The following is a 25670-nucleotide window of genomic DNA, read 5'->3' as shown; positions in this document are numbered from 1 at the left end:
TATGAGGGATTTTTGCTACAGAAGTACCCAGATAATGCTTGCTTTGATATTTGCTTTGTCCAGCTACAAGCCGCAGAAAATGAGAAAGTGAGGTGGGAACTAGAAAAAACCCAGCTCCAGCAGAATATAGAAGAGAATAAAGAAAGAATGTTGAAGTTGGAGAGCTACTGGATTGAGGCTCAAACGTTATGCCACACGGTGAATGAGCACCTCAAAGAGACTCAAAGCCAGTATCAAGCCTTGGAAAAGAAGTACAACAAGGCAAAGAAACTGATCAAGGATTTTCAACAAAAGTAAGCAGCTTCCAATGACTAAAGAATAGTTATGTGTATCTAAAGAAGGTTTACATCCAGTAATTTCATAATATCTAGTGGAAAAGAAAAGGTGGCCTCAGAGTCATGCCCCTAAGGAGCATAGGTAATGCATAAATAGACATTAAGTTTTAGAAATCTCTTGCATCATTTTTCATATGCGATTATAGTTTTTCTTCTATAATTTTTTGGCAACCTCCTGTTTTGTTGTTGTTGTTAATCATTAATAGTAACTGTTAAACCATTTGAACCTCTATCCTTTTTGAAACATCTGTGATTTAGAAGCAAGAAGCCTAGCTGAAGTCATGCAGAATGACTATTGGATAAAGTACTTACAAAGCAGCAACTGGGGCCTTGATGAGGCTGCTTCTATGTCTATTCTTAGAATCAGTTAACTTCAGAATTTTCCCACTACAGATAGTGTAAATATTGACTAGCAAGACCTCCTGCCCTGCCAGTTTCCTTCTTTCAGCTGTTGAGAGAATCAAAAGGGCCTTGGTTCAGTGCAGTAAGAGACCATCACCACACTCTGCTTTTAAATTTCAACTGCTATTTCTGAGCTGATGCTGCTTTGCTTCCATCTGTTGAATCTTGGTGTAATTTCAGGGAGACTGACCAGGGAGATTTTTACGGATTTTTTTCAACAGTTACTTATGGCTAGCTAGAATAATAGAAAGTAGCACCAGTATCTCATCTGGCCTTCTATGTCAAGCCTTAAAAGCTAAGCATAGGGCTTCCCTGTTGGCACAGTGGTTGAGGGTCCGCCTGCCGATGCAGGGGACACGGATTCGTGCCCCGGTCCGGGAAGATCCCACATGCCGCGGAGCGGCTGGGCCCGTGAGCCATGGCCGCTGAGCCTGCGCGTCCGGAGCCTGTACTCCGCAACGGGAGAGGCCACAACAGTGAGAGGCCCGCGTACTGCAAAAAGATTTTAAAAAGCTAAGCATATATGTAAGAGTCACCGTAACTGTTATTTCCTATCATGGAAATAATGTTTGTAATGTTTAAAAGATATTGCTATAAAAAGTGTATTAGAAAGGGGAGAATTGTTCTTATGACCATGAATTCAGTACATCACTGTTTTAACTCTTTTTACCAAAAATATACCTAACTCTATTTCATGTAATAATTTTATAATAAATTCTACCAAATTTGCATATTGCATTCCAGACTCTCAAAATGGAGGTATTTCTCCTTCTCCCCATATTATCCTCAGGTATGTAGTGACAGCTCCCCCTCAGTGTTTCTGACCCAACAGCCCCTCTACTGCCATTTATAGGAAGCAATCTTATTATAATTATCTTTTTAAAACTCTTACCATCCAGTTCCATCAGTTTACTAGGTAAATGACTTTATAAATGTGGAATTATATCTACTTGACATGTAATTATCTCCACTAAATTGTCCAACATGGGTCATTAGTTCAGTAGTTTCTATCTAAATATGAACGGGTGCTCTAGAGTCAGGAGCTACAGATGAAAATCTTAGTAAGCAGAATCAAAGCATTTTTCTTTACTTTGTAATCCATTAAAACATTTTTTTTTTTTTTTTTTTTTGCGGCACACGGGCCTCTCACTGTTGTGGCCTCTCCCGTTGCGGAGCACAGGCTCCGGACACGCAGGCTCAGCGGCCATGGCTCACGGGCCCAGCCGCTCCGCGGCATGTGGGATCTTCCCGGACCGGGGCACGAACCCGTGTCTCCTGCATCAGCAGGCGGACTCTCAACCACTGCGCCACCAGGGAAGCCCCCATTAAGACATTTTATTTGCTTTCGTTACTAGATACGTTTTCTCTGTGATTGGGTTTTGTTTATTTAAACAGCTGTGTAGTTATTTATTTCACTGTGCAGCTCATTGCTTCTGATAAGAATTTTTACGTTTCCTCATTTATTGAGTGTTTGATGCAATGAGATCTATTATTTTCTTCTTAAGAGAACTTGATTTCATCAAAAGACAGGAAGCAGAAAGAAAGAAAATAGAAGATTTGGAAAAAGCTCATCTTGTGGAAGTTCAAGGCCTGCAAGTACGGGTGAGTTATATGCTCAAAGCCACTGAGTAATAGGGCAGCCAGACAAAAGTATAATTTGAAAAGATACATGCACCCCCATGTTCATAGCAGCACTATTTACAATAGCCAAGATGTGAAAACAACCTAAATGTCCATTGACAGATGAATGGATAAAGAAGATGTGGTACATGTATACAATGGACCATTAAAAAGAATGAAATAATAGAGGTTATCACACTAAGTGAGGTAAGTCAGAAAGAGAAAGACAAATACCATAGGATATCACTTACATGTGGAATCTAAAATACAACACAAATGAACATATCTATGAAACAAAAACAGACTTACAGACATAGAGAATAGACTTGTGGTTGCCAAAGAGGCGGGAGGGTTGAGGAGGGAAGGACTGGGGGTTTGGGATTAGCAGAAGCAAATTATTATATATAGGTTGGATGAACAGCAAGGTCTTACTGTATAGCACGGGGAACTATGTTCAATATCCTGTGGTAAACCATAATGGAAAAGAATTTGAAAAGGGTATATATATGTATAACTGAGTCACTTTGCTAAATAGCAGAAATTAAACACAACGTTGTAAATCGACTATATTTTAATAAAAATTAAAAAAAAGAATAGGGTAGTTTTGCCTAGTGCTTGGAGAGAAGTGCTGATTTAGGGTTTCATGAATGGATATTTTTTTTCTCTCTTAGATTAGAGATTTGGAAGCTGAGGTGTTCAGGCTACTGAAGCAAAATGGGACTCAAGTCAACAATAACAACAACATCTTTGAGAGAAGAACATCTCTTAGTGAGGTCTCTAAGGGAGATACCTTGGAGAACTTGGATGTCAAGCAGACACCTTGTCAAGATGGCCTAAGTCAAGGTTTGTTTAACCTAACCATAAAAAATGTTTTTAATGACTGTAAAATTTGGCCTTACATTCTTCTTTTTTTAACTCAGAGATTTAAAAGTTGAAAAAGTCTTCCTGCTGTGGGAAAGAAAAACGGGCTTATCAAATTAGGAAGTTATAATTTTTCTCTCATCTTATCAAAAATAAATCTTTGATGTAAAGAATTAACAAAATTCCAAATCGGACAAGTCAGATATTATTTTTAAACCACCATAAAATTGATAAGCTTAATAAACTGCCTTAAATTGATAGCTCGTCCCATATAGGGTGAGTTACACTACTTAAGTATTAATTAGTAAGGCTTAAAATGAGTGATTTTTAAGTCCCTAGAAAGAAGATCTTTTTCATAACATCAGAAGGCTGACTTCTAGCACTTGGAATTCACTAAGAAGTTCTGTGTAGTTTTCTGCTTTTACCTCGATGTCCTGTGTATATGTCTCATTCTTTCCTGTCAGAGACCAAATCAGACCAGAACACGGGAAGCATTTTGTATTGTGAATGGCTGTCTTCTTTCATACACCAACCATAAATAAATCACTTATTTGCTTCCCTCACACACGCCCGTGCATAGACTGTGTGTATAAGAATGTGTATGAATGTTTTAATACGTATAGTGTATTTATAAATTAGAGAATGTATAAGAATTTATAACAATAAATGCACAGGCGGACATAAAACTTTTTATTTCATCTTTTAAAATAGGTACCTAGTAGACCTTAGAAAAAGTGAAAATAAAAGAATGTCATGTGGCAGCAGTCGTGAAGGGACTGACAACTCACAGGCAGTGGTTTGACATGCAGTAAAACTGTGATCACTAATGAACTGTTTAATTCTTTGATGCTCTTTCGCACATTTTAAAATGTCTCCAATGAGATTTTCCTGATAAACAAGTGTTTATATCATATCATTAACTTTCAGAACTAAACTCTTAGCCGTTGAAAGTGAAAAGTATTGGAAATTTTCATTTAAAAGGAAAGTGGTATTTAGAGATTTGCATCTGTTCACTAAGTTTATATCCTTTTGCTGTGTTTTCCCTTACTAAGACATAATCTGTAAATAATGCCTCCCAGGCAGTTAAAGAAGAGTATTTAGCACCAACATTACCACTAACTGAAGAGGTATGTGACTTTAGGAAGGTCATTCAACTTCTCTGGCTTGGTTTTTTACTATGTATAATATCAAAATGGCAACACTTCTTTCTTCTCCACCCTAAAGGGTGTTTGAGGTGAAAAAAAGAAATTTTATTAGAGCTTTTATGGAGTTACAATTTTTATATCTGGAACTCGATAAGATTGTTTTCTTTAAAAAGTCAGAAATCAAATCAATGTGTTTTTTTCACCTTTTTGAATATTTTAATTCTTCAAATTCGTCGTAGTTTATAATAAATATATATTCCTGCTATGCCATACACAAAGTATGATCAGTAACCAGTAGCTTTCCAGAGTCTTATTCATTTCTGCTCATTTCTTTTAGTTCAGAAATCTGTATCTTGTCAAACATATAATTAATGGTATTTATTAAATTATATGACTGCAGAATATCAGCAAACTATACTATAAACATGCTGATTTGGATTAAAACCTTACATCTCTTCTGAACCCTTTTTCTTCTCTTCTGCACCCTCCATTTTGCCACATAATTACCAGTTTCCCTAGCAACACTGTCGGTTCACGGTGAGATGCAGAGACTACTAATTCTTCCTGAAACCAATCCATGCATGTGCAGTAGAGGTGGAATCAGTCATCTCAGACATTAGTAGCATACATATCAAGCGGTACTCTTCCAGTTTTGCTGCCGAGGACAGTCAGTGATAAATCTCCTTGAATTTCAGTTGCGTGATCACATAAACTAAAATGGCTTGGTCAGTAGCTAGATAGGAATGCTCTGGAAAGCACTTTTCTAAATTGATCCTTTGCTTCTGTTGCTAGGGAACACTGAAGTCCTAGAGGTTCAGAAAAGGAAGTAAAGCAGCGGACCAAACGCAAGCCATTTGGTATTTAATGATCACCCTCCCCCCCAACACACACCTTTTTGCAACAGGATGGGTACAGCGGTTGAAGTCAGTTCTGCTAGTCTGCGCCCTTGAGGTGCAGTGCTTTACCTCCCCACCTCCTGTGGACTGTCCAGTTCTGATTTGTTTTCCAAGCACTGGAGTGTTTTATTGATAGGATGAGTGGTTTAGCATCTTTTTGGGTCTGAGGCAGCTCAGTGAAGCAAAAGGATTATCAGTTATAGGTCAGTGAAAATCTATGTTAGAATGAAATGTGAAAGAAAAGGAAGGAGAGAGTGAAGGAGGCAGAAAGGTAAGAGGAGGAAAGGAAGAGCATGTAAGCAGCTGCTTCTCCACAAGAACTCATCATCTTCTAGGAATGAGAGTCCCAACTGGGGATGGATTAATTATGTGACTCTCGATATTAAATTATTGTACATTTTTAGAGTGATAAAACCGCTTTTCAAACCATGCAAAAATTTGCCACAGTTAAATTTATATCCAAACATCATATGTATGGTTCTTTCTATAAACTAAGCCTACTCAAGTATCTCATTAAAATGTTGACAGATTGGGGATTCCATGGAGGTCCAGTGGTTAGGACTCTACGCTCTCACTGCTGAGGGCCCCGGGTTCAATCCCTGGTCACCAAAAAAAAAAAAAAAAAAAAAAAAAAAAGTTGGCAGATTATATATACAAATATATTATTTAACACATTCTGATACTTTTTTCTTAAAATCCATAAAGCAACTATAACAATGTTTTTTCACCAAGAGATGAAACAAACTCTAAATCCCTTCTAGTTTCCACCAGTATGCTGGTCAGATATTAGTTTACATGTGTTCCAGGATGTGAAAAATGACAGTTTTGTCCCACTGCCATGTTTCATATTTATAATATCTTAGTGTCTGAGTAATGCTGGTCTGTATAAGAGTTCTCTACCTTGTATCCAAAGGCCCCGAAGTGACTAGAAATGTCTGTGGCCACTCAGATATTCAAGTCAGGATTAGAAAAAGAGCAGAAAACAGGCATGTTAGAGAGATCTTTGTAGGAAAAAGGGTTGTAGTCGTAGTTTGATTAACTTCTCTAAAAAACTCACTTAAATACCATGCTCTTCCTGAGGCAGGTGAAGGGTTTGGTATGAAACAAATAGATGATAGAAACATTTTAAGAGATGAGAGGGAGTTTGAAGAAGAGAAAAAAGTGAATAAAATTAGAATAATTTTTTTCCTGATTCATAGACCTTATGTTAAAAGTGGGACCTTTTGTTAAAAGTGTGTCATAGGGTGTTCTTGGAGTAAAAGTAGTCTTTGGATGCCGGAAGAAGAGCTTATACTTAATTCTGTAAGCATTGTGACCCATTAACAGTTTTGTTTTTTCTCAGAAATTAAAAACTCTTTTAATGGAAAAAGATAACATTTGCAAAGTCAGCAATAGTGATAACAAACAATACTTTAACACAATATTGTAAATCAACCATACTTCACTTAAAAAAATTATTCTTGGGAACTGATGTAGTGTTTCTACGGGCCAGGCAGTGTTTTAAGTTACAGCAATTCATTTAATCCTCACAACAACCCTAAGAAGTAGTATTGCTGTCATCCCATTTTACAGATCAGGAAACTTCAGATGGAGAAATTAAACCATCTGTCCAAGGTCACTCAATGAGCAAGCGGTAGAACCAGGAGCTGGACTCATCCAGCTCCACAGCCCATTTTCTTAACTCTTCAACTGAACTGTACTGGTTTTCTGGAGTCTGCTGCTTCTCCTAGACAACTGATAGGAACTCTTTGCCCCCAGAAAAGGCTGAAATCATAGGAAGTCAGGAAATCCAAAGCAATACCGTTAATAGTTTTGAGGCATAACAGGAACTGGGTCACTGCTAGGTTTGTAAGTGTAATTCAAGGATCCCTTTGAAGTTTGGGCATTAGTACCAAATGCTTCTTTTATTTCACACCCATCTACTCAGCCAGTGGGGCACTGATTAGATAACACTGCAAGTTATCTTCTCCAAAGTATGAACATGGAAGATGGTATATAAAGCATTTTATCCTTAGTTCTTTTAGTTACTTACTATTTCTTAACTCTAATGAGAACTGTGCAAGAAGAAAAAAGACAAATTGCAAGATAGAGGATTATAGGAAAGTCGAGACTTTCATAATAAATTGTGGCTGGAATTAGTCAATCCTGATATTTTTTTTTTTAAGATTTGTTATTTATTTATTTATTTATGTTTGGCTGCATCGGGTCCTAGTTACGGCATGCAGGATCTTTCGTTGTGGCTTGCGGGCTTCTCTCTAGTTGCATTGTGCGGGTTTTCTTTTCTCTAGTTGTGGTGCGCAGGCTCCAGGGTGCTTCGGTTCTGTAGTTTGTGGCATGCAGGCTCTCTAGTGAGAGACGCAAGCTCAGTAGCTGTATTTTGGCTGCATTGGGTCTTCATTGCTGCCCACGGGCTTTCTCTAGTTGCGGTGAGTGGAGGCTACTCTTCGTAGTGGTGTGCGGGCTTCCCATTGCGGTGGCTTCTCTTGTTGCGGAGCACCGGCTCTAGGCGCGAGGTCTTCAGTAGTTGTGGCACACGGCTCAGTAGTTGTGGCTCATGGGCTCTAGAGTACAGGCTCGGTAGTTGTGGCACACAGGCCTAGTTGCTCCGCGGCATGTGGGATCTTCCTGGACCAGGGCTCGAACCTGTGTCGCCTGCACTGGCAGGCAGATTCTTAACCACTGCACCACCAGGGAAGTCTCAGGCCCCAGATTTCTTAAAAGTAGATCTCAGATAGTAGTCCACATTTGAATCCTGAACCCAGTAAGCATCGTCCCAAACCTGGGATTTGTGGACATATCAGTAGAGCTCTGAGCCTGCTTAGATATTCAGGCCAGCTAATTCTTTGGTCAGTAGGCCCTATCGTATGGTATTTGCTTATTGTGACCCATTTGTTAGCTTATTGGTTTGCACTGAATCTGATTTTCCTGAATTGAATCGTTCTTTTGTAACTTACTCATATTTAAATAAAGTCTTTATCAGGAAGAGCAAGGGGAAGTAAACAACTGCCATTAAGGGTATTTGCCTTTTTCACCACCTGTGTGTTTTTAAATTCTTATATTTCATTCATCATGCACTGTCTAGAAATAACTTGGAGCGACACCTTTATATGACAGGATAGAGTGAATTGAAAGTGGCAAGATAAAGGAGAACAATGAGGATGAGGACAGAGTAGAACCAGATATGATGCTACAAGTGTATATACCATATTTATATTATTTCTGAAGCTAAGTCTTTAATTTGGCTGTAAACTTTCTGGTCATCAGAAGGAGATGGAAACCCTGGTCCATTACATTCTACACAGTGTTCATAAGATTAAGACAAACCATCTGCTCAAGAGAAGTATAACTATTGGTACAAATAATGCATGATTTGGAGCAGTGATATTAATATTGATAACATCCTTACAGTAGATCCACTGATGATTGTATAAGAGCATTTTCACACAGTGAACCTCAGTGTGGACTAATGGCATCACATAAATATACGATGTACTGTTCAGTAAAAGCAATTTAAATTACTGAGAGGAGAGGATGTATAAGAAATGGTGGTACTTAGCTCTCTGTTGACCTAAGTTGCTGCTCAGGTGCTCTGTCATGTATGTCAGGTCAAATTTGTTAACCATATTCAAAACTTCTAGAATGTGTTATGAGGGAGATGCGTCAAAAAATAACACTATAATTGTAGGTTCATCTGTTTCTTCTTTTGGTTATGTCGGTTTTTGCTTTATGTGTTTGAGGTGATGTTAATGGATACATACAATATAGAATCGTTATATCTTCTTGGTAGATTGACCTCTGATCATTAGGAAATGTCCCTCTTTATTTCTAGTAATTCACCTTGTTATTGATTTTGTTTGAGATTTGAGGAGCTGTATCAGCTTTCTTTTAGTAAGTGTTTGTGTGGTATCTTTTTCCATTCTTTTACTACAAATTTTCCATGTCTTTTATAAGCAATGGCTAGTTGTTTATTTCTATTACAGTCTCAATCTTGCTTTTAAAAAATTTTCTCAGTCTTTAAGATGCATTTAGAACATTGCTATTTAACTTTACTGATATATTGAGTTTAAATCTAACATCTTACTATTTGTTTCTAATCTAACAAAAAATCTTTCTTTGTTCTTTTTATCTGCTTTCTTGCCTTCTTTTGGATTAATCAAGTGGGGATTTCTTTTCTTACTTATTTTTTCCTATATTAACTTTATTCTTTGTGTGGTTACCTACAGATAAAATTTAGAATATTTGCTGGAGAGGATGGATTGACTATTCATTAAGATGTCCCCATTCAACTGTTGTGGGGGGTTTGTTTGTAAACAAGTTTATTAGCATGATTAAAAACATTTTGGGGGGCTTTCCTGGTGGCGCAGTGGTTGAGAGTCCACCTGCCGATGCAGGGGACACGGGTTCGTGCCCCGGTTCAGGAGGATCCCACATGCCGCAGAGCGGCTGGACCCGTGAGCCATGGCCGCTGAGCCTGCGCATCCAGAGCCTGTGCTCCGCAACGGGAGAGGCCACAACAGTGAGAGGCCCGTGTACCGCAAAAAAAACCACAAGATTTTTTGAATAATGACAAAGAATTTCTAAACATGAAAGAATATCAGTGGCTATACCTTATAACCAATATTTGAAATTGAATGGGCAAGCTTTTTTGCCAGTCTTCCTTTTATTAAAAAAATCCATTTATTGGTTTCATGTGAAGTCACGACTTGTTTTGTTTGGGAATGAGTCCTTACTGCAACTAAGCATAAAAAAATATCTTCCATAATTGGAGCGTGACCTGCATTACTGAGTAAAGAGTTGATAAAAATCCTCAAAGCGTTGGGGATTTGTTTTTTCTTAAAAACAAAAAAAACAAGAAAACATTCTTTTTATACAAGTGTTGTACTTCTTTGTGAGCTTTTAATAAATATAAATTGTCAGTATGTTAGAGGTTATACTCCCTGGCAAATGCCTTGAGTATGGTTTTCTGTGTAGCTAATGTAGTATAGATCTGTATATTTAACAGTTAGGATGGATATGGGGTTAATACAGGTTTCTGAGGTTTAAACTAACATTATTGTGTTCTGGAATAGAGTTACTCCTCTACTCTCAGATGAGCGGAGTGAATGCCCACTGGCTGGCCAGAATTCTCTTTATTTAAAAAAAAAAAACCTACTTGTTCACAAAGGTAAATGTTGAATCCAGAAATGTATTTTAAAGTCTACATATATATTATCATGACCAACTGTGTCTATGTAAGAAACGCAACGTTGGTTCAACATTTTAAAACTCATATAATTCACACATTAACTAGAGGAAAAATGTATATAATCATTTTATTAGATGAAGACAAACAATAAAGTTGAACAGTTATTCATGGTAAAAAGTTTATTAAGCTAGAAATACATAGGAACTTTCTTGTTATGTGAGGCTAACAAAAGTCTCTATCGACCATCATATTTAGTGGTCAAATGTTAAAATCAAGAATTTCCTTTAAAATTAGGAATATTTTTAACATTTCACCACTAAATTTTTTTAAAATAAATTTATTTATTTATTTATTCTTGGCTGCATTGGGTCTTTGTTGCTGCATGCGGGCTTTCTCTAGTTGCGGTGAGCAGGGGCTACTGTTTGTTGTGGTGCACGGGCTTCTCATTGTGGTGGCTCCTCTTGTTGTGGAGCACGGGCTCTAGGTGTGCAGGCTTCAGTAGTTGTGGCACGTGGGCTCAGTAGTTGTGGCTCACGGGCTCTAGAGTGCAGGCTCAGTAGTTGTGGGTCACGGGCCTAGTTGCTGCGTGTCATGTGGGATGTTCCCGTACCAGGGCTCGAACCTGTGTCCCCTGCATTGGCAGGCGGATTCTTAGCCACTGTGCCACCAGGGAAGTCCCCCACTAAATGTTTATTACCACATCTATTCAATGTTATCCTAGAGGTCCTAGCAAGTAGTAGACAAGCAAAAGAGATAAAAAAAATATAAGGAGTGAAAAGAGGCAAAACTATCATTATTCACAGATAATAAAATTGAATACATAAAAAAACTCGAGCCTACAGGTCATTAGAATTAAGAATTTAGCAGGGTGGATGGCTCTTAGAATCATAAGACATCAGTCAACTCTGACAAACAAAAAATGTAACTTTTTAAAATACAAATTTATTTATTTATTTTTGGCTGTGTTGGGTCTTCGTTGCTACGTGCGGGCTTTCCTCTAGTTGCGGTGAGCGGGGGCTACTCTTCATTGCGGTGCTTGGGCTTCTCATTGCAGTGGCTTCTCTTGCTGCGGAGCGCAGGCTCTAGGCGCGCGGGCTTCAGTACTTGTGGTTTGCGGGCTCTAGAGCGCAGGCTCAGTAGTTTTGGCGCACGGGCTTAGTTGCTCCGTGGCATGTGGGATCTTCCTGGACCAGGGCTCGAACCCGTATGCCCTGCATTGGCAGGCGGATTCTTAACCACTGCACCACCAGAGAAGTCCCCAAAAACGTAATTTTTTACAAGCTACCATTTATGATAGCAACAAAAAATATAAGGTAGCTAGTATGAATTTAACAAAAGAAGCTCAAGACCCATGAAAAGACATTCAAGAAGACCCATATAAATCAAAAGAGATAGGAAGCCTCAATATTGTAAAAATGATATTATGCCAAATTAATCTATGTATTCCATACAGTTTCCATCAGAATTTGAACAGGGTTTTTTTTTTTTTTTGGAACATGACAAGTTGTTTCTAAAATGTAGGTGGAAGAACAACTTGACGCAGAATAGTCAAGATACTCCTGAAGAAAACCAAGGTGAGGGAACTTGTTCTTTTTTTTTTTTTTTTTTTTTTTTTTTTTTTTTTTTTTTTTTTTTTTTGCAGTACGCGGGCCTCTCACTGCTGTGGCCTCTCCCGTTACGGAGCACAGGCTCCGAACGCGCAGGCTCCGGACGCGCAGGCGCAGCGGCCATAGCTCACGGGCCCAGCCGCTCCGCCGTATGTGGGATCATCCCGGACCAGGGCACAAACCCGTGTCCCCTGCATCGGCAGGCGGACTCTCAACCACTGCGCCATCAGGGAAGCCCAGGGAACTTGTTCTTTCAGATGCTGAGATTCATTGTAAAGCAGTAGTATTAAGACAGTGTAGTATAATCTCAGCAATTGACAAGTAGACCAGTGCAACAGAATAGAGTCCAGAAACAGACTGATCCATTCATGTTAGTTTGAGAATGATACAAAACTGACATTGCAGATTAGTGGGGCAAGCATGGACTAACAAATGTCTGGGAAAATTGACGATTCAAATGGAAAAAAATGAAATTGGATCTCATGAAATAGAATTCCTTCATGAAACAGATTTCAAATGGATTGTAGTCTCAAATATGAAAAGCAACATTTATAACTTTTAGAAGAAAATGTAGGAGAATGCTTATGTGATCTCTTATTTAACACAAAAAAATCCAAATCATAAGAAAAGTTTGATAAATTTGACCACAGTAATATTAAGAAAATCTGATCGTGAAAAGATACTATAAAAGCATAGAAAGAGAAGCCAAAAATTGAGAGAAGATATTTACAGCCCATGTAACTAAGAAAAAAGATTGTTATCGTTATCCAGAATATACTTAAAACTTACCCCAATCATAAGAAAATACAACTAACATAATAGAAAAATGGACAAAACACATAAGCAATCTGTTCACAAAAGAGGAAACCCAAAGATTGGTGAACATAAATAAACATTCAACCTCATTAACAAAAATAAAATGATTGGCAAAGATAAAGTTTCACAGTAATATGTGATAGCCAGCATGTAGGGGAAAAAGAGAAAACTCATACAACTATTTTGTTAAAACAATTTGATATTATCTAGTAAAATGGAAGATGTACAAATTCTATGGCCCAATAAGTTCACTCCTGTGTATATATATGCTCTCCAGAAATTCTTGTTGTGTACCAGGAGACATGTTCAGAAATGCACAGCAACATCATTCATAATAGCTACAGTAAAAAGTTAATTAATTCTAGTCAAACCTTTCAACGTAATGTTGAGCAAACAAAAAAAATGATTTGAAGAATATTATGTACAGTTCATTACCATGTGTATAAAGTTTAAAAGCAAGCAAAATTAATCAGTATATTCTTTAGAGATACTTTTGTGGAATAACTAGGAGAAAAAAACAGGGGTTACAACTAGGAACGGGACATAGAGAGGGCTTCAAAAGTACTAATTTTGTTTCTTAGGCTTGATAGTAGGTACATGGGTGTCTTTTTTTCCCCCTTCTATTTCTATATGACTTACATATATGGTATACTTTTCTGCATAAATAAAATATTTTAAAATAAAAAAATTAAGTAGCATAATTAAAAGATGAGAATGAGAAAAACCACAAAAGATTTTTAGGCTTAAAATATTAGTTTAAGATTTGTAAGAAAAAAAGCCAGCACCAGCCAGACATTTACATTGATAAGGAAGTTCATGAGGTCTTTGGACTCCTCCAAGAAATTATTTTCTGCTGAGGCTGTAACTATGTGTTATCTTTGTGTTTCCCTGAGCCCTCAATGTTAGTGGCTCTTTTCTGCTACCTGTAGATATGAGGCCAGGCCAGACTCCTACCACCGCATCTGATTTATTTCCTGATAGAGTCTGAGAGTACATTAAACATTCACTTTTAGCACTGGAACCCAGAATTTTAAAAGAAAGTTAAAGGCATGATTAAAGTCAGAATTCATGAAATGGAAAGTTATTAAAAGGAAAGTGAATGCTTACACTACATCATCAGGAGTGTCTTATACAAGAGAATGAGATACAGAGCAGCGAAGTAATTATTCCATGCTGTCATGTTGTTTAGTTCTGAATTGGGGCAGGGGAGAATTCTTGACTAGATTGAAGCTTTCTTTATCATGCCTATAGATATAATTTTTTGGTAAACTTTCACAATTTTTATTTTTCCTGAACAGATTATTTTCAGTAATTTTTAAAAATATTTATTTGTTTATTTTTGGCTGCGTTGGGTTTTCACTGTTGCGGCGAGCGGGGGCTACTCTTTGTTGCAGTGCGCGGGCTTCTCACTGCAGTGGCTTCTCTTGTTGCAGAGTACAGCCTCTAGGTGTGTGGGCTTTAGTAGTTGCAGCGCGTGGACTCAGTAGCGGTGCGTGGGCTCTAGAGCACAGGCTCAGTAGTTGTGGTGCACGGACTTAGTTGCTCCGCGACATGTGGGATCTTCCCGGACCAGGGCTCAAACCCATGTCCCCTGCATTGGCAGGCAGATTCTTAACCACTGCACCACCAGGGAAGTCCCTTCAGTAACTCTTGATCCCCAATAAGTAATTTTGACCATGAAATACTATTGAATTGCACTAATTAAAGGTTGAACATTCCCAGTAAATCACTGTGGAAAATTTTAATGAACAAGCCAAATAAATGAGAAATCGATACTTATTGATTGTTTTCTGGCATATCATTAAAGCCAAAATCTGTTCTCTTACTCAAAAAGCAAAGCACCTAAATTGCCTGTCTAGTTTTGTGCAAGTTTTGCATCTGTCTGTGTGTAAGCCTTTAAGACTTTTGTTGACAAATCAATGAGGCATTCAAAAGGAGGTATTTAGTGGCAAAACGGCAACTCTCCTTGGTTCATGTTTCTCACTGCATCTTCATAAGTTCACAGAAGTCACCAGACCCTTCAGTCATACTGAGAATATGTATTAGTGCTAGAAGAGATCTAAAGTTGTTTTGATGGAAAGCAAGTTATTTTTTCAGAAGCTAAGTAATTTTCTGTTCATTTTAGGAAAAGTAAGCTACTTCATATTTTATTTTGGCTTTTGAGTATTTTGGCTTTTGAATAAAATTCAATTAAAATAAAATTTTATTCAAAAGCCAATTGAACTGTAAAGGTAGATTATGATCTTCTGGAAGTCAAGACAATTTTAACCCAAATGTGGAATGTAGCTCCTTTTCAAGGAAATGTCACAAGATAGCTGTGTTTTGAAGTGTTTCTTATATTTTATAAATATGCTCTGGTTCACCGTGGAATCCTAATTTTATAGATTGGAAGACAGCATATGATTATGCTAAGGTAAGCTGACTAAACGAATTAGCTGGGAAATCAGGGTGGAGGGATATAAAAGTAGGAAGGAGAAGATGCTGCACGGGGTGGTTTGTATATGAAGTATGTGCAGTGGGTTCCTGTAGATTATTTAAGATTTCACTTAAGATGTCTACCAGCCAAGAGGGAAACACAATCAATCATGGGGTCACAGCATCTATAGAATTAAAACTCGAACGATGAACAGCTATTTCTGGAATTAGGACCAGAAAATTCTCTTGTATGCATGGTTCTGAACAGTCTGCCAACCATATTGTTCCAGTAGTTATAGTACTGAGATCCTTAAGGTTTTTTTCTGTTAATGTGGGGCACAGACATCAGGTTATAACTGAATTCTCTTAGGTGGACATGAAGTAATGTTCTACTTCAGTGCTGTGCCCTGATTATTTCTGAGACCTATAGGAAATTCCACTTATGAGGAAAGTTAGGAAAAATTAGAACGTATTTGAAAATTTGAAACTGAAAACTCTGTTGCTTGTGAGTTTTCTGATGAAACAGAAGGGTTTGGGGCACCAAAAAGTCATTCTTATTTTTATTTTAATATTTGATTTATTCAAGTTATATTATCAAAAACCTAGTTCTTTACATTTTAAAACTTGATTTGCAAATCACTGCTAAGTGATCTTTGAATAATATTTACTTCCTATTTACAGACTTAGCTAATTGAACATGTACAAATATTTAAAGTTGCATTTATAAATTTTTTATATTTGATTTCCTTTTTAAGTACTATTGTTAGCAACTGACAGTCTTTGCAAGTACTTAAGAAGCTCTTATACATCTGTTCTATTAAACTTACAAGTATTGTGATCTTTAAAGTTTTCTTAAATCTTCTAATGCTGTATTATGCAACTCAATCTTCCTCTCAAAAGATACTGTGCAAGTATCTTTTGCACAGTTTTGGAAGCCAACAATTATCACCTCAGGTAACTTAGGTTATTTTCTACCAAAGACGTAAAATCTTAGTTCTTCCCATACTAATCAAGGAAGATGTTATGTCACAGTATATAATTTGGGGACTTGCCTAACTAGCATGCTTGGAATTACTAATATCCAGAGATTATTGACAGGAAAACTGATTAGATTCCTATAAGCAACCCTGAGTGAGAATACAGAAGCTTGTTTATTGTTGTCATGGCAAAGACACTATAGTGTTAAGAAAAGGATATGCACATAAACCACCTGCCTAGACCCAAGCTCTGACATGACTTCATAGTCCTACTCACAGAAGTCTGCAATTCCCAGCCGGTTTGCCCATTTGATTTGATTTTACGTTTCTTCAAATTTTGGGTAATGCAGATCTTTTCTATCAGAGTCTAAAGACAGCTTACAATGAAGGAGTCCGAAGATATTTAAATGCCCTGTTGTCTAAATCTCAATTCTGTATTCCTTTATGTTCTCAGAATCAAGCAACTCTTACAAGTATTTCAAATGATATATGATGGAATTTCGTTTTTTATATAGTTTTTTTCTGACTTGTAGTCACTTCTTCCGTGGGTAGTCTAGCCTAGTGGCATTACTAAAGAGTCATTCCTGAGATATGAACTGTAGAAATGATCCCTGAAAATATAGTCTTAAGAGATATAGACAGCAAAATTTGGACCTCTCTCCCCTTTGAGAATAGGAGTGTAGGTTGACCGTAAGCTGAAGAAGGCTAAGTTAAATATCAGACTGCACTGGAGAAGCACTACGTTAAAACAAATTACCAAATTATGTTTCAAAACCATACAGATAGTTTTGAGATTGCATTTATTCATAAATAGGTAAAAAAAGAATTCCTCAATGTTTTTCAAAGATTAGCAAATGAAATATATAGTTCACACAGCAATAAACTCAGACCTAATTAAAAAATTAAGAAACAGCAAGAATCTTCTGCTGGTTCTAAAATGGTAAGAAATCAAATCAGCCTCCTAAAATTTCATAAATACTACTTGGGATACAAAATTTATCAGGTTTTGGGTGGTTATAAAGAATTCGACTATTAATAGAGTTCAGAGTGAGAGTTACCCATGGATGGGTTCCTAACCAAAGTGCTATCATAAGATGAGCTGAAGTTGTATAACTTGGTCTCAAATTACCGTGTCTGATTCAGTACATCCTCCCCATACAATACTGAAACAAAGTAGTAACTGGAAGGAAGCTAAACTATAGGGCCCTTATTTAGTCCCAATCACCTGGCAGTGAAATAGCAAGGCAGGCAAACAGTCTCCATAGATGTGATGAAAGAATAGCCATCTCACACAGGGCAGGCTGACAGTCACAGGGATTTTGACAGAGTATCCTGAGCTGATACCAACATCTGATAATCCTGAGTCCTAGAACACGAGAACTATCAGATTGGAATGGAATTAAGATGTCTGTAAAAGTAAATTTACTGAATATGTGTTTTTTCGTTTTTATTAATTTTAACTATATAAGTAATATATAGACTTTTTTTAATACCTAATGCAAAAAAAAAACAAAACACAAATTTAACATTACAAATAAGACTAAAGTACCTGTTGACCAACATCTCCAAATCTAATATCTTCTTTGGAGGTAACCACCATTATCAGTATGAAGTATACCTTTTCAGCTCGCTTGCTATGCAATTATATGCATATATTTACTGTTGGAAAAATGTATTTTATGTTGCTGGGATTTTTTAAATATTTAAAATGAATATACACGTTGTTCTGCACCTTGCTTTAGTCACTTAAGAATATCTTGCTAATTTTTTTATGTCAGTAAATGCATTTGTTCAGTGCTTATAATGTACTCTTTCAAGCATTTGTATATCAATGCATTTAGTCTTCATGACAATGCAGTTATTATTATGTTGTTATTATCATGCCCATTTTAGCAGCTGAGGATTCTGAGGGAAAGAGAGATTAGAGAAATTGCCCAATTTAGTGACAGAGCCACCGTTTTGGATTCTGTTCAAGGAAGACTAACTCCAGGTCTCCTCTCACGGCAACTATTGTACACCGCCTCTCTGAGGTGCATTAGCCTACCTCTGAATGCGGTGTGTATCAACCCAAAGCCCCATGGGTCCATCTTTTGTGAACTTGCAGTGACTGAACGATATGCAGATACTGTTCAAGTTTAAAGATGCCACCGAGTGCCTCGTTATGCTCGGCATTTCGGTTGATAATAGCACAAGCCAGGCGGTGTGATGGTATAAGGTGTGTGGGACTGTTTTTGAGGAGAATAGTGAACATAAGAATGCGGAGCAGACCCCATTGTTATGCTGCACCATTCCCCTACTTCCCTCGCAGCCTATGTCTGATCTGTGAGCAGCATTCCATTTACGTCAAAAATAACGTCAATCTAGTGAAAAAGCTGAATGACTCAGAGCATTACTGTAGAGAACTGGTCTCTGTGTGATATGATCTATAACATCCTAATTTCACAGAACATTTTTCATAACAGCTGCTAAAATTGTGATCGAATCCATTAACTTCTTTTAAAGGATCCAATGTGAAGCAATACTGAAGCTAGACTTAAAATGCAGGTGTACTGAGGTGGAGTCCAGTCAGTGCTAGCTGATGATAAAGCAAACATACAAGATTGCCATTTGGGGGCTGTCCAACACCAGGACCAGGCAAATTACTGAACAGTAATGGGGCAGAAGCCCCAGAATAATTCTCTCTGCTCTCAACCCTGCTGATAAGCTGTTCTCACGTTCCCTCACTCTATTTGTTCAGCACCTAGTGATGAGGTAGCTACTGCAATCCTGGATGTTATATACTATGCTAGGTCCTCCAGAGTTAGGTCTCTATTGCAAAAGGAACCATGTTTACAGAAGTAGAATGAGCTTCCTACTTGGTTCTTTTTGTCACCAGGTAACCAGAGTTGTTACTAAACCAAAGAAGAAATCATCCGAGAAATTATAGTTTTCAACGTCTTCCTTTTTTATGCTCTTCCACGAATGTGGAAGATTAATAACATTTCACAGTTACATGGTGGAGAAGTGAATTTTCTAGATTAGTCACATCAATTGTGGATTGACAGCTGAACACACTGAACTCTAACTGCATTAAAATCTTATTCTAATAATTTGTTGAACACTAGCTAAATTGGTGTGTACAGACTAGTGGCCTAGGAGTCAGAAAACTAGAATACGTAGTCACGGCAGCTCATAAACTAGATATGTGGATGAGGACAAGGCAGTCAAGTTCTCTGAGCTTCAGGAGAGGAAAAAATATACTTGGCTGCTCTGTCTCTTGGGGCTGTTGTGAGGAACAAATGAGATGATGTATGTGACAGTGCTTGGTGTTATAAAATGTACAGTCTAAATATGAGATAGATAAGTTGTAAGATGTGTGTATATGGCAGTATATCTAATTATATTATTGCATTCCTCCATGTGGTATTTCCACCTTTTATATGTAAACAAGAGCTGGTGAAGTTGATTCTCTCCCAATTATCACAACTCCTAATGGGCAGCTACAGGTTCAGATTTTATTGAAAAGAGGAAATTAAAGTGATCAAGGAGATTATTTTTTCTTCATTGACATGTAAAAAATAAAGGGACTACTGATAGAAAATATTTAGCTGTCTTTAAATATACTTGAATGGTCTGACTTTTCTGAATATCCACTTTTCTTTCAAGAAAGGAAAGGCAAATGAAATGAAAAGGCAAGCCTGTACATATTTTTATTCAGTGGATGTATCTCTCAGGGAAAAATATATTTAATTTTATTTGTTAGAACCATACGCCAAGTGCTAAGTTCCATAGATAAGAAAGGTACAACCTGAGGTGCTTTCTTGTTTTGCTTTTATAATATAATATATTTAGAACATAATACTTCATAATATTTAATACTGTGAAAAGAATTTCCTGGGGGTAATGCTACTGTGAGAAATTGTTTTACTCTATTAATATCAGTACATATTAATATTTTCTACAGCTCAGTTATTTGCTTTATTCTTAATAATTTAAATCCAAGAAGCACTTGATCATTAATTTCTTGAACATTATGACTTCATTTAATGACTGCCGCTCTGAAAAGGTAAAATAGAGTTAATGACCAAACTTCATTATTTCTAAGGAGTGGCTACATATGCAAATGTAAGGAGCAGTAGCATTCCAAATAAATTCAACTAGTGGAACACTTTTCCTCAGCCAGTGCCTATTCAGCCAGTGTTCGTGGGTAACCTACCCTCTTCCCTTTCAGAATTGCAACTTTTGAGTCCTGACTTAGACTCTGGGCAGCAACATTAAGGGTGGGGAGAGGCAGACTAAAGTGGTTTCTCCCTCTAGCCTTTACCAGGTCATTTTGTGTGTGTTCCACTTCACTCTTTTTTTCTTTGAGTCTTTTTATTTAAAGACTTAAACACTTCCCTTTGAAAAATCAGTGTAGTTTCTGGTGGGGAGAGAAGATATCCAAGAAAAACAAAATGAGACAAAGACGCATACACATAACTTGGAATATAAACTTAAAAGTTAATAAAAGGAAATTGGGGGATGGTATTTCTTTTAACTTTTCAGCTCTTTTACTTTATTTATCTTACAGTTTTATTGAGATATAATTGACACAGCACTGTATACGTTTAAGGCATACAGCATAATAATTTTTTTTTTTTTTTTGCGGTAAGCAGGCCTCTCACTGTTATGGCCTCTCTCGCTGCGGAGCACAGGCTCCGGACGCGCAGGCTCAGTGGCCATGGCTCACGGGCCCTGCCGTTCCGCGGCATGTGGGATCTTCCCGGACCGGGGCACGAACCCGTGTCCCCTGCATCGGCAGGCGGACCCTCAACCACTGCGCCACCAGGGAAGCCCCAGCATAATTTGACTTATATAAATCATGAAATGATTATCACAATAAGTTTAGTCAATGTCCATCATCTCACATAGATACAAAGTAAAAGAAAAAGAGAAAAAAATATTTTTTCCTTGTGATGAGAACTCTTAGGATTTACTGTCTTAACTGTCATATATAACATACAGCAGTGTTAATTATATCTATCATGTTGTACATTACATCCCTAGTACTTATTTATCTTATAGCTGAAGTTTGTACCTTTAACTACCTTCATCTAACTCCCCCTTCTCCCACCCCCACCTCTGGTAACCACAAATCTGATCTCTTTTTTCTGTGAGTTTGTTTGTTTGGTTGGTTGGGGGGTTTTTTTGAAGTATAATTGACTTACAACACTATGTTAGTTCCTGTTGCACAACATAGCAATTCGATATTTTTATACATTACAAAGTGATCACCACAGAAAGTCTGTTTACCATCTGTTACTATACAAAGATATTATGCTATTGTTGACTATATTCCCCACTCTGTCCATTTTATGCCCATGATTCATTTATTTTGTAACTGGAAGCTTGTACTGCTTAATCTCCCTCACCTATTTCACTCATTTCCATATCCCTTCCTCTCTGGCCACCACCTGTTTGTTCTCTGTATCTAAGACTCTGTTTCTGTTTTGTTATGTTTGTTCATTTGTTTTCCCTTTTAGATTCCACACATAAGTGAAATCATACAGTATTTGTGTTTCTCTGTCTGACTTACTTCACTTGGCATAATACCCTCTAGGTCCATCCATGTTGTTACAAATGGCAAGATTTCATTCTTTTTTTATGGCTGAGTAATAGTCTGTTGTGTACACGCACACGCACACACCACATCTTCTTTATCCATCCATCTATCAGTGGTCAGTTTATTATACTTCATCCATAATACTAATAAATTAAGTACTTGTGGTGGTTTACCTGTTTTTTGTTTTTGTTTTGCTTGGATAGCCCGACCTTGTTTTATTTCCCCAGCTATCTTAAATTTGCTGTTGAGGTAAGTTCTTTGCTGGTCTTTCTAGAGAGTTCAAAGAAGCACAAGCTAAATTTTCAGAAACTCTGTTTTGGGTGGAAAAAAATATATTAAGACCAAAATGGTACAGTCCTTACAGTTACAGTCTTGGTAACTTTTGCTGTAGAAAATTTATGCCGATGGTCACCTTTCGTTATCTGCTCTTGACCTGGCACCTGACTTTTTTAGTTTTTTTTCTTGATTTCTAAGAGCTCCCAACTTTGATACACCTTCTTGTATATTTGTTCATCCAACACTCCAGCATGCATTCTTGTAAATAAATAAATACAAGTGTGTGCTTTTAATAGTTATGTTGTAGAAAGGTTTTAATGGTCTTTGGATGTTAGATTTTTGTTGACGACTTGGTCATCTTTAGTGTTCGTTTATTCCCTTAGGCTTTGTACATTTCTCCTAAATCTCACTGATTTCTTTGTTACCTCTGTTACCAGACAGGCCGCCATGGTTGTCACCTGTCTCCTGCCTGGTATTACTGATAACCTTGAGATTTTGTTATCAGTGTCTGTGGTCTCTGTCAGTCCTCTCTAAAGTTTTCACAGATTATTTTGCAATATTCTTTTCTTAGACTTTAATGAAGCAGTCCCAGAGACAGAACGCCTGGATTCAAAAGCACTGAAAACCCGGGCCCAGCTTTCCGTGAAGAACAGACGCCAGAGGCCCTCTAGGACAAGACTCTATGATAGTGTCAGTTCAACAGATGGCGAGGACAGTCTGGAGCGAAAGGTGAGTGCCCCTGACTGCTTTCTGACTTGTGAGTTTGGGCTGTATCCTTGTTCCTACAGCTTATTGAAGATAATGATTTTCCTGCAGCCATATTCTGTATTCTAGTTGGAAACAGCTGGAATAGTTCACTTCTTTGTCTCCTAAATTCTTATTCACCTCGATATATCGTTGTAATTCAAATTCTTTCTGTACTCATTTGATGAACTAATAACCAAGAGCATTGTCCATATTGTCATATTTCATGATGGTGCTTTTGATATTCAGCTGTTGGTTTTATCTGATGGTAACTAATGAGTGTACAAGTCATTGTTTCTATATGTCTTAGGTATCTGTGGTAGCTACAAAGGTAATATGGTGAATTGTTGTGAACTATGTAGTCTTATCTGTAAACCAACAAAAATGGGTTTTCATAGGGATTTACTAAAAAAAGGTCCATCTGATTTCAAAGTAAGTATCACATGGGACTGATGCTCAGTGGCATAACCTCCTTTATAATCTCTTATACCAACAGCCTTCAAACAGTTTCTATAACCACATGCACATTACCAAATCACTTCTGCCCAAGGGTTTGAGAACTTCTCCAGAATCAGATTCTGGTGCTTCATCCCTCACTCCAGTGGCTGGCAGTGTGCCCTTCTCGTCTGACCACATAGCTGAATTTCAAGAGGGACCCCTGCACCCAGAAAGGGAGCCTTCCTCCTCTACTGGGGGAGACACGTCATTCTCCTCTCCTTCAAAATCTGATCATGATATGGAAGAATCTCCTTGCCACCATCAAGCCACCACCAAGAAAATACTACAAGAAAAAGGTACCGTTAATTTTGTTGTTGTTTAGCTTCTGTTTTGTCTGACTTCACTAACACCTCAATTTGTGCCATGTAAAAATGGCTCTTTTCAAAAAAAAGAAAGCAACAAAAACAAAGGCCTGTGTCTTTTCATAACTAATAATTAATACTGCATTCCTTTTATATTATGGGACAAGAGAACACCCTTCTCTCTTTTACTTTTTTTAAACCTTTTCCTACCTGATTAGTATTTCACTTCTTCAGCTTTCTACAAGTTTACTACTGAAGGAAATTCTTCAGGAGGCCTTCGAGAGATTTTGTGTAATAGTAGCCCATAGTTTCAATAACTACTAACATAATCATTTAGAAAAAAATATGTATATATGAAAGTGAAAACAATATAGGTCTTAACCCATTAATTGGTTTTTATTTAGAAGAAATTTTCACAGTAATTTATATTGCAAAGAATGTGATAGAAAAGCTATGATAAACATAATGCAGGGAGATTAGTCAATAAATTTGAAAATATGCTCCTAGAATTAGCATCAGAATTTCATAGCAGTGTCAACAGATTGTTGTCCTTTTAATTGTGTGCTTTAATTTATAGAAGTAATAAATTCCTGTTTAAACAAATGAAATGATGCAGAGATATAGAAAGCATAGGTTCATTCTCTTCCTACCACATCTGATGTGTTCCTTTAAAGTAACCAAGAAGATTTGGTTATATTATTTTCACATCTGAAATGCACATAGATATATATAGTGTGTATGTGTGTCCGTATGTATATATATACACATATATTTTAAACAAATGTGTATATATATATATATAAACAAAAATAATTTCTGGTGTGTGTTTTGTTTTATATACTTTTTTTTATAAAAGTGAATTCTACAAATGACATTCTGCAGTTTTGTTATACACATGATAATATTTTATGGACATCCCTCTGGGGCAATATACACAAATTTAAATGACAAGATAATCTTCTATAGTGAGCCGATAATATAACTGAGGCAACCCTTGTAGTATTGATGGACATTTAAGTTGTATCCCAGGTGGGGGTAAGTTGTTGTTGTTGATTTGCTTGTTTGCTTACCACTGTGAAAAAGATATAAGCATTCTGATGCTTTACATTCTTGTATGCTGATGCTTTCATTTCTGTAGAATAAATTTCCAAAAGTTGAATCAGTAGTCAGAGTATATTGTACTCAGAGGAGAATGTATGGCTTTAAATGCTTTTATTGTAAAAAATAAATACTGAAAATAAATAAAATAAATATTCAAAATAAAGGGAAAGAACAACCAAAAAATAGAAAGGAGGGGATAATGAAGAGAAAAGCTGAGTTTAATGAAGTTTTATTAACATGAAAAGCCTACTCTTAACACCTCCACAAAATAAACGCAGCAAAGCTATGTAAAAGTGAATAGCCCCCTGGAAGGACAGGTTAAGAAAAAAAATAGAGAAACCAAAAACACCCACAGCGTTTGAAATGAGAAAGGAGATACAGAGGTTAAAAAAAATTTTAAGATAGCACCCCAACTCTATGGCAGATTTGAAAATCTAGAGGAAATAGAGGATTTCCTACCAAAATATAAAGTACTCAAAATGGTCTAAGAAAAAGAAAACCTGAATAAGCCAATAAGTACAGAAATATAAAATATATTTTTATAGCTTCCATTTAGAAAGGTACCGGGCCCAGGTGGTTTTATAACTGAATTCTGACTCACCTATAAAAAAAATAGATAGGAAAAGATAAAATAGAGCATCTATTTTATGTTAATTATTCCAGGAGATGTTTTTCATTTATTTTATGTAGCTAGAGTCTTAAAAGCTAGTTAAGATCATGTGGAAGAAGAAAATCTTATACCTTAAGAAATATATCTTATTTCTTATTATATAAGAAAATCTTATATAAAATCTAAATGTAGATTCATTTTAAATATGATGCTCATAAATTAAATCCAGAAGTGAAAATTACTTATATTCCATAATCATGTAGGGTTGATTATGGAACTGTAAGGATGGTTTAACATTA

General features: G+C 36.9%; 1 protein-coding gene across 4 annotated transcripts in view; it reads left to right on the top strand.

Annotated features, from left to right (window-relative positions):
* Nucleotides 1-25670, top strand: part of PPP1R9A (protein phosphatase 1 regulatory subunit 9A) — a 311948-nt gene that overhangs the window by 255317 nt on the left and 30961 nt on the right. For 2 of the 4 annotated variants that reach the window (XM_065883481.1, XM_065883482.1), the window contains 4 exons: nt 64-293; nt 2243-2339; nt 3029-3200; nt 22688-22845. In XM_065883481.1, the coding sequence (XP_065739553.1) occupies nt 64-293; nt 2243-2339; nt 3029-3200; nt 22688-22845 (657 nt within the window). Of the gene's footprint in view, nt 1-63; nt 294-2242; nt 2340-3028; nt 3201-22687; nt 22846-23356; nt 23655-25670 lie in introns of all 4 variants that reach the window. The other 2 variants (XM_065883479.1, XM_065883480.1) reach the window with 2 other exon arrangements.

The sequence above is a fragment of the Phocoena phocoena genome, chromosome 9 (genome assembly GCF_963924675.1).
Source record: "Phocoena phocoena chromosome 9, mPhoPho1.1, whole genome shotgun sequence".
Lineage (NCBI taxonomy): Eukaryota > Metazoa > Chordata > Mammalia > Artiodactyla > Phocoenidae > Phocoena > Phocoena phocoena.
The sequence above is the reverse complement of the archived record's forward strand: the minus strand, read 5'-3'. Positions and strand labels throughout refer to the sequence as shown.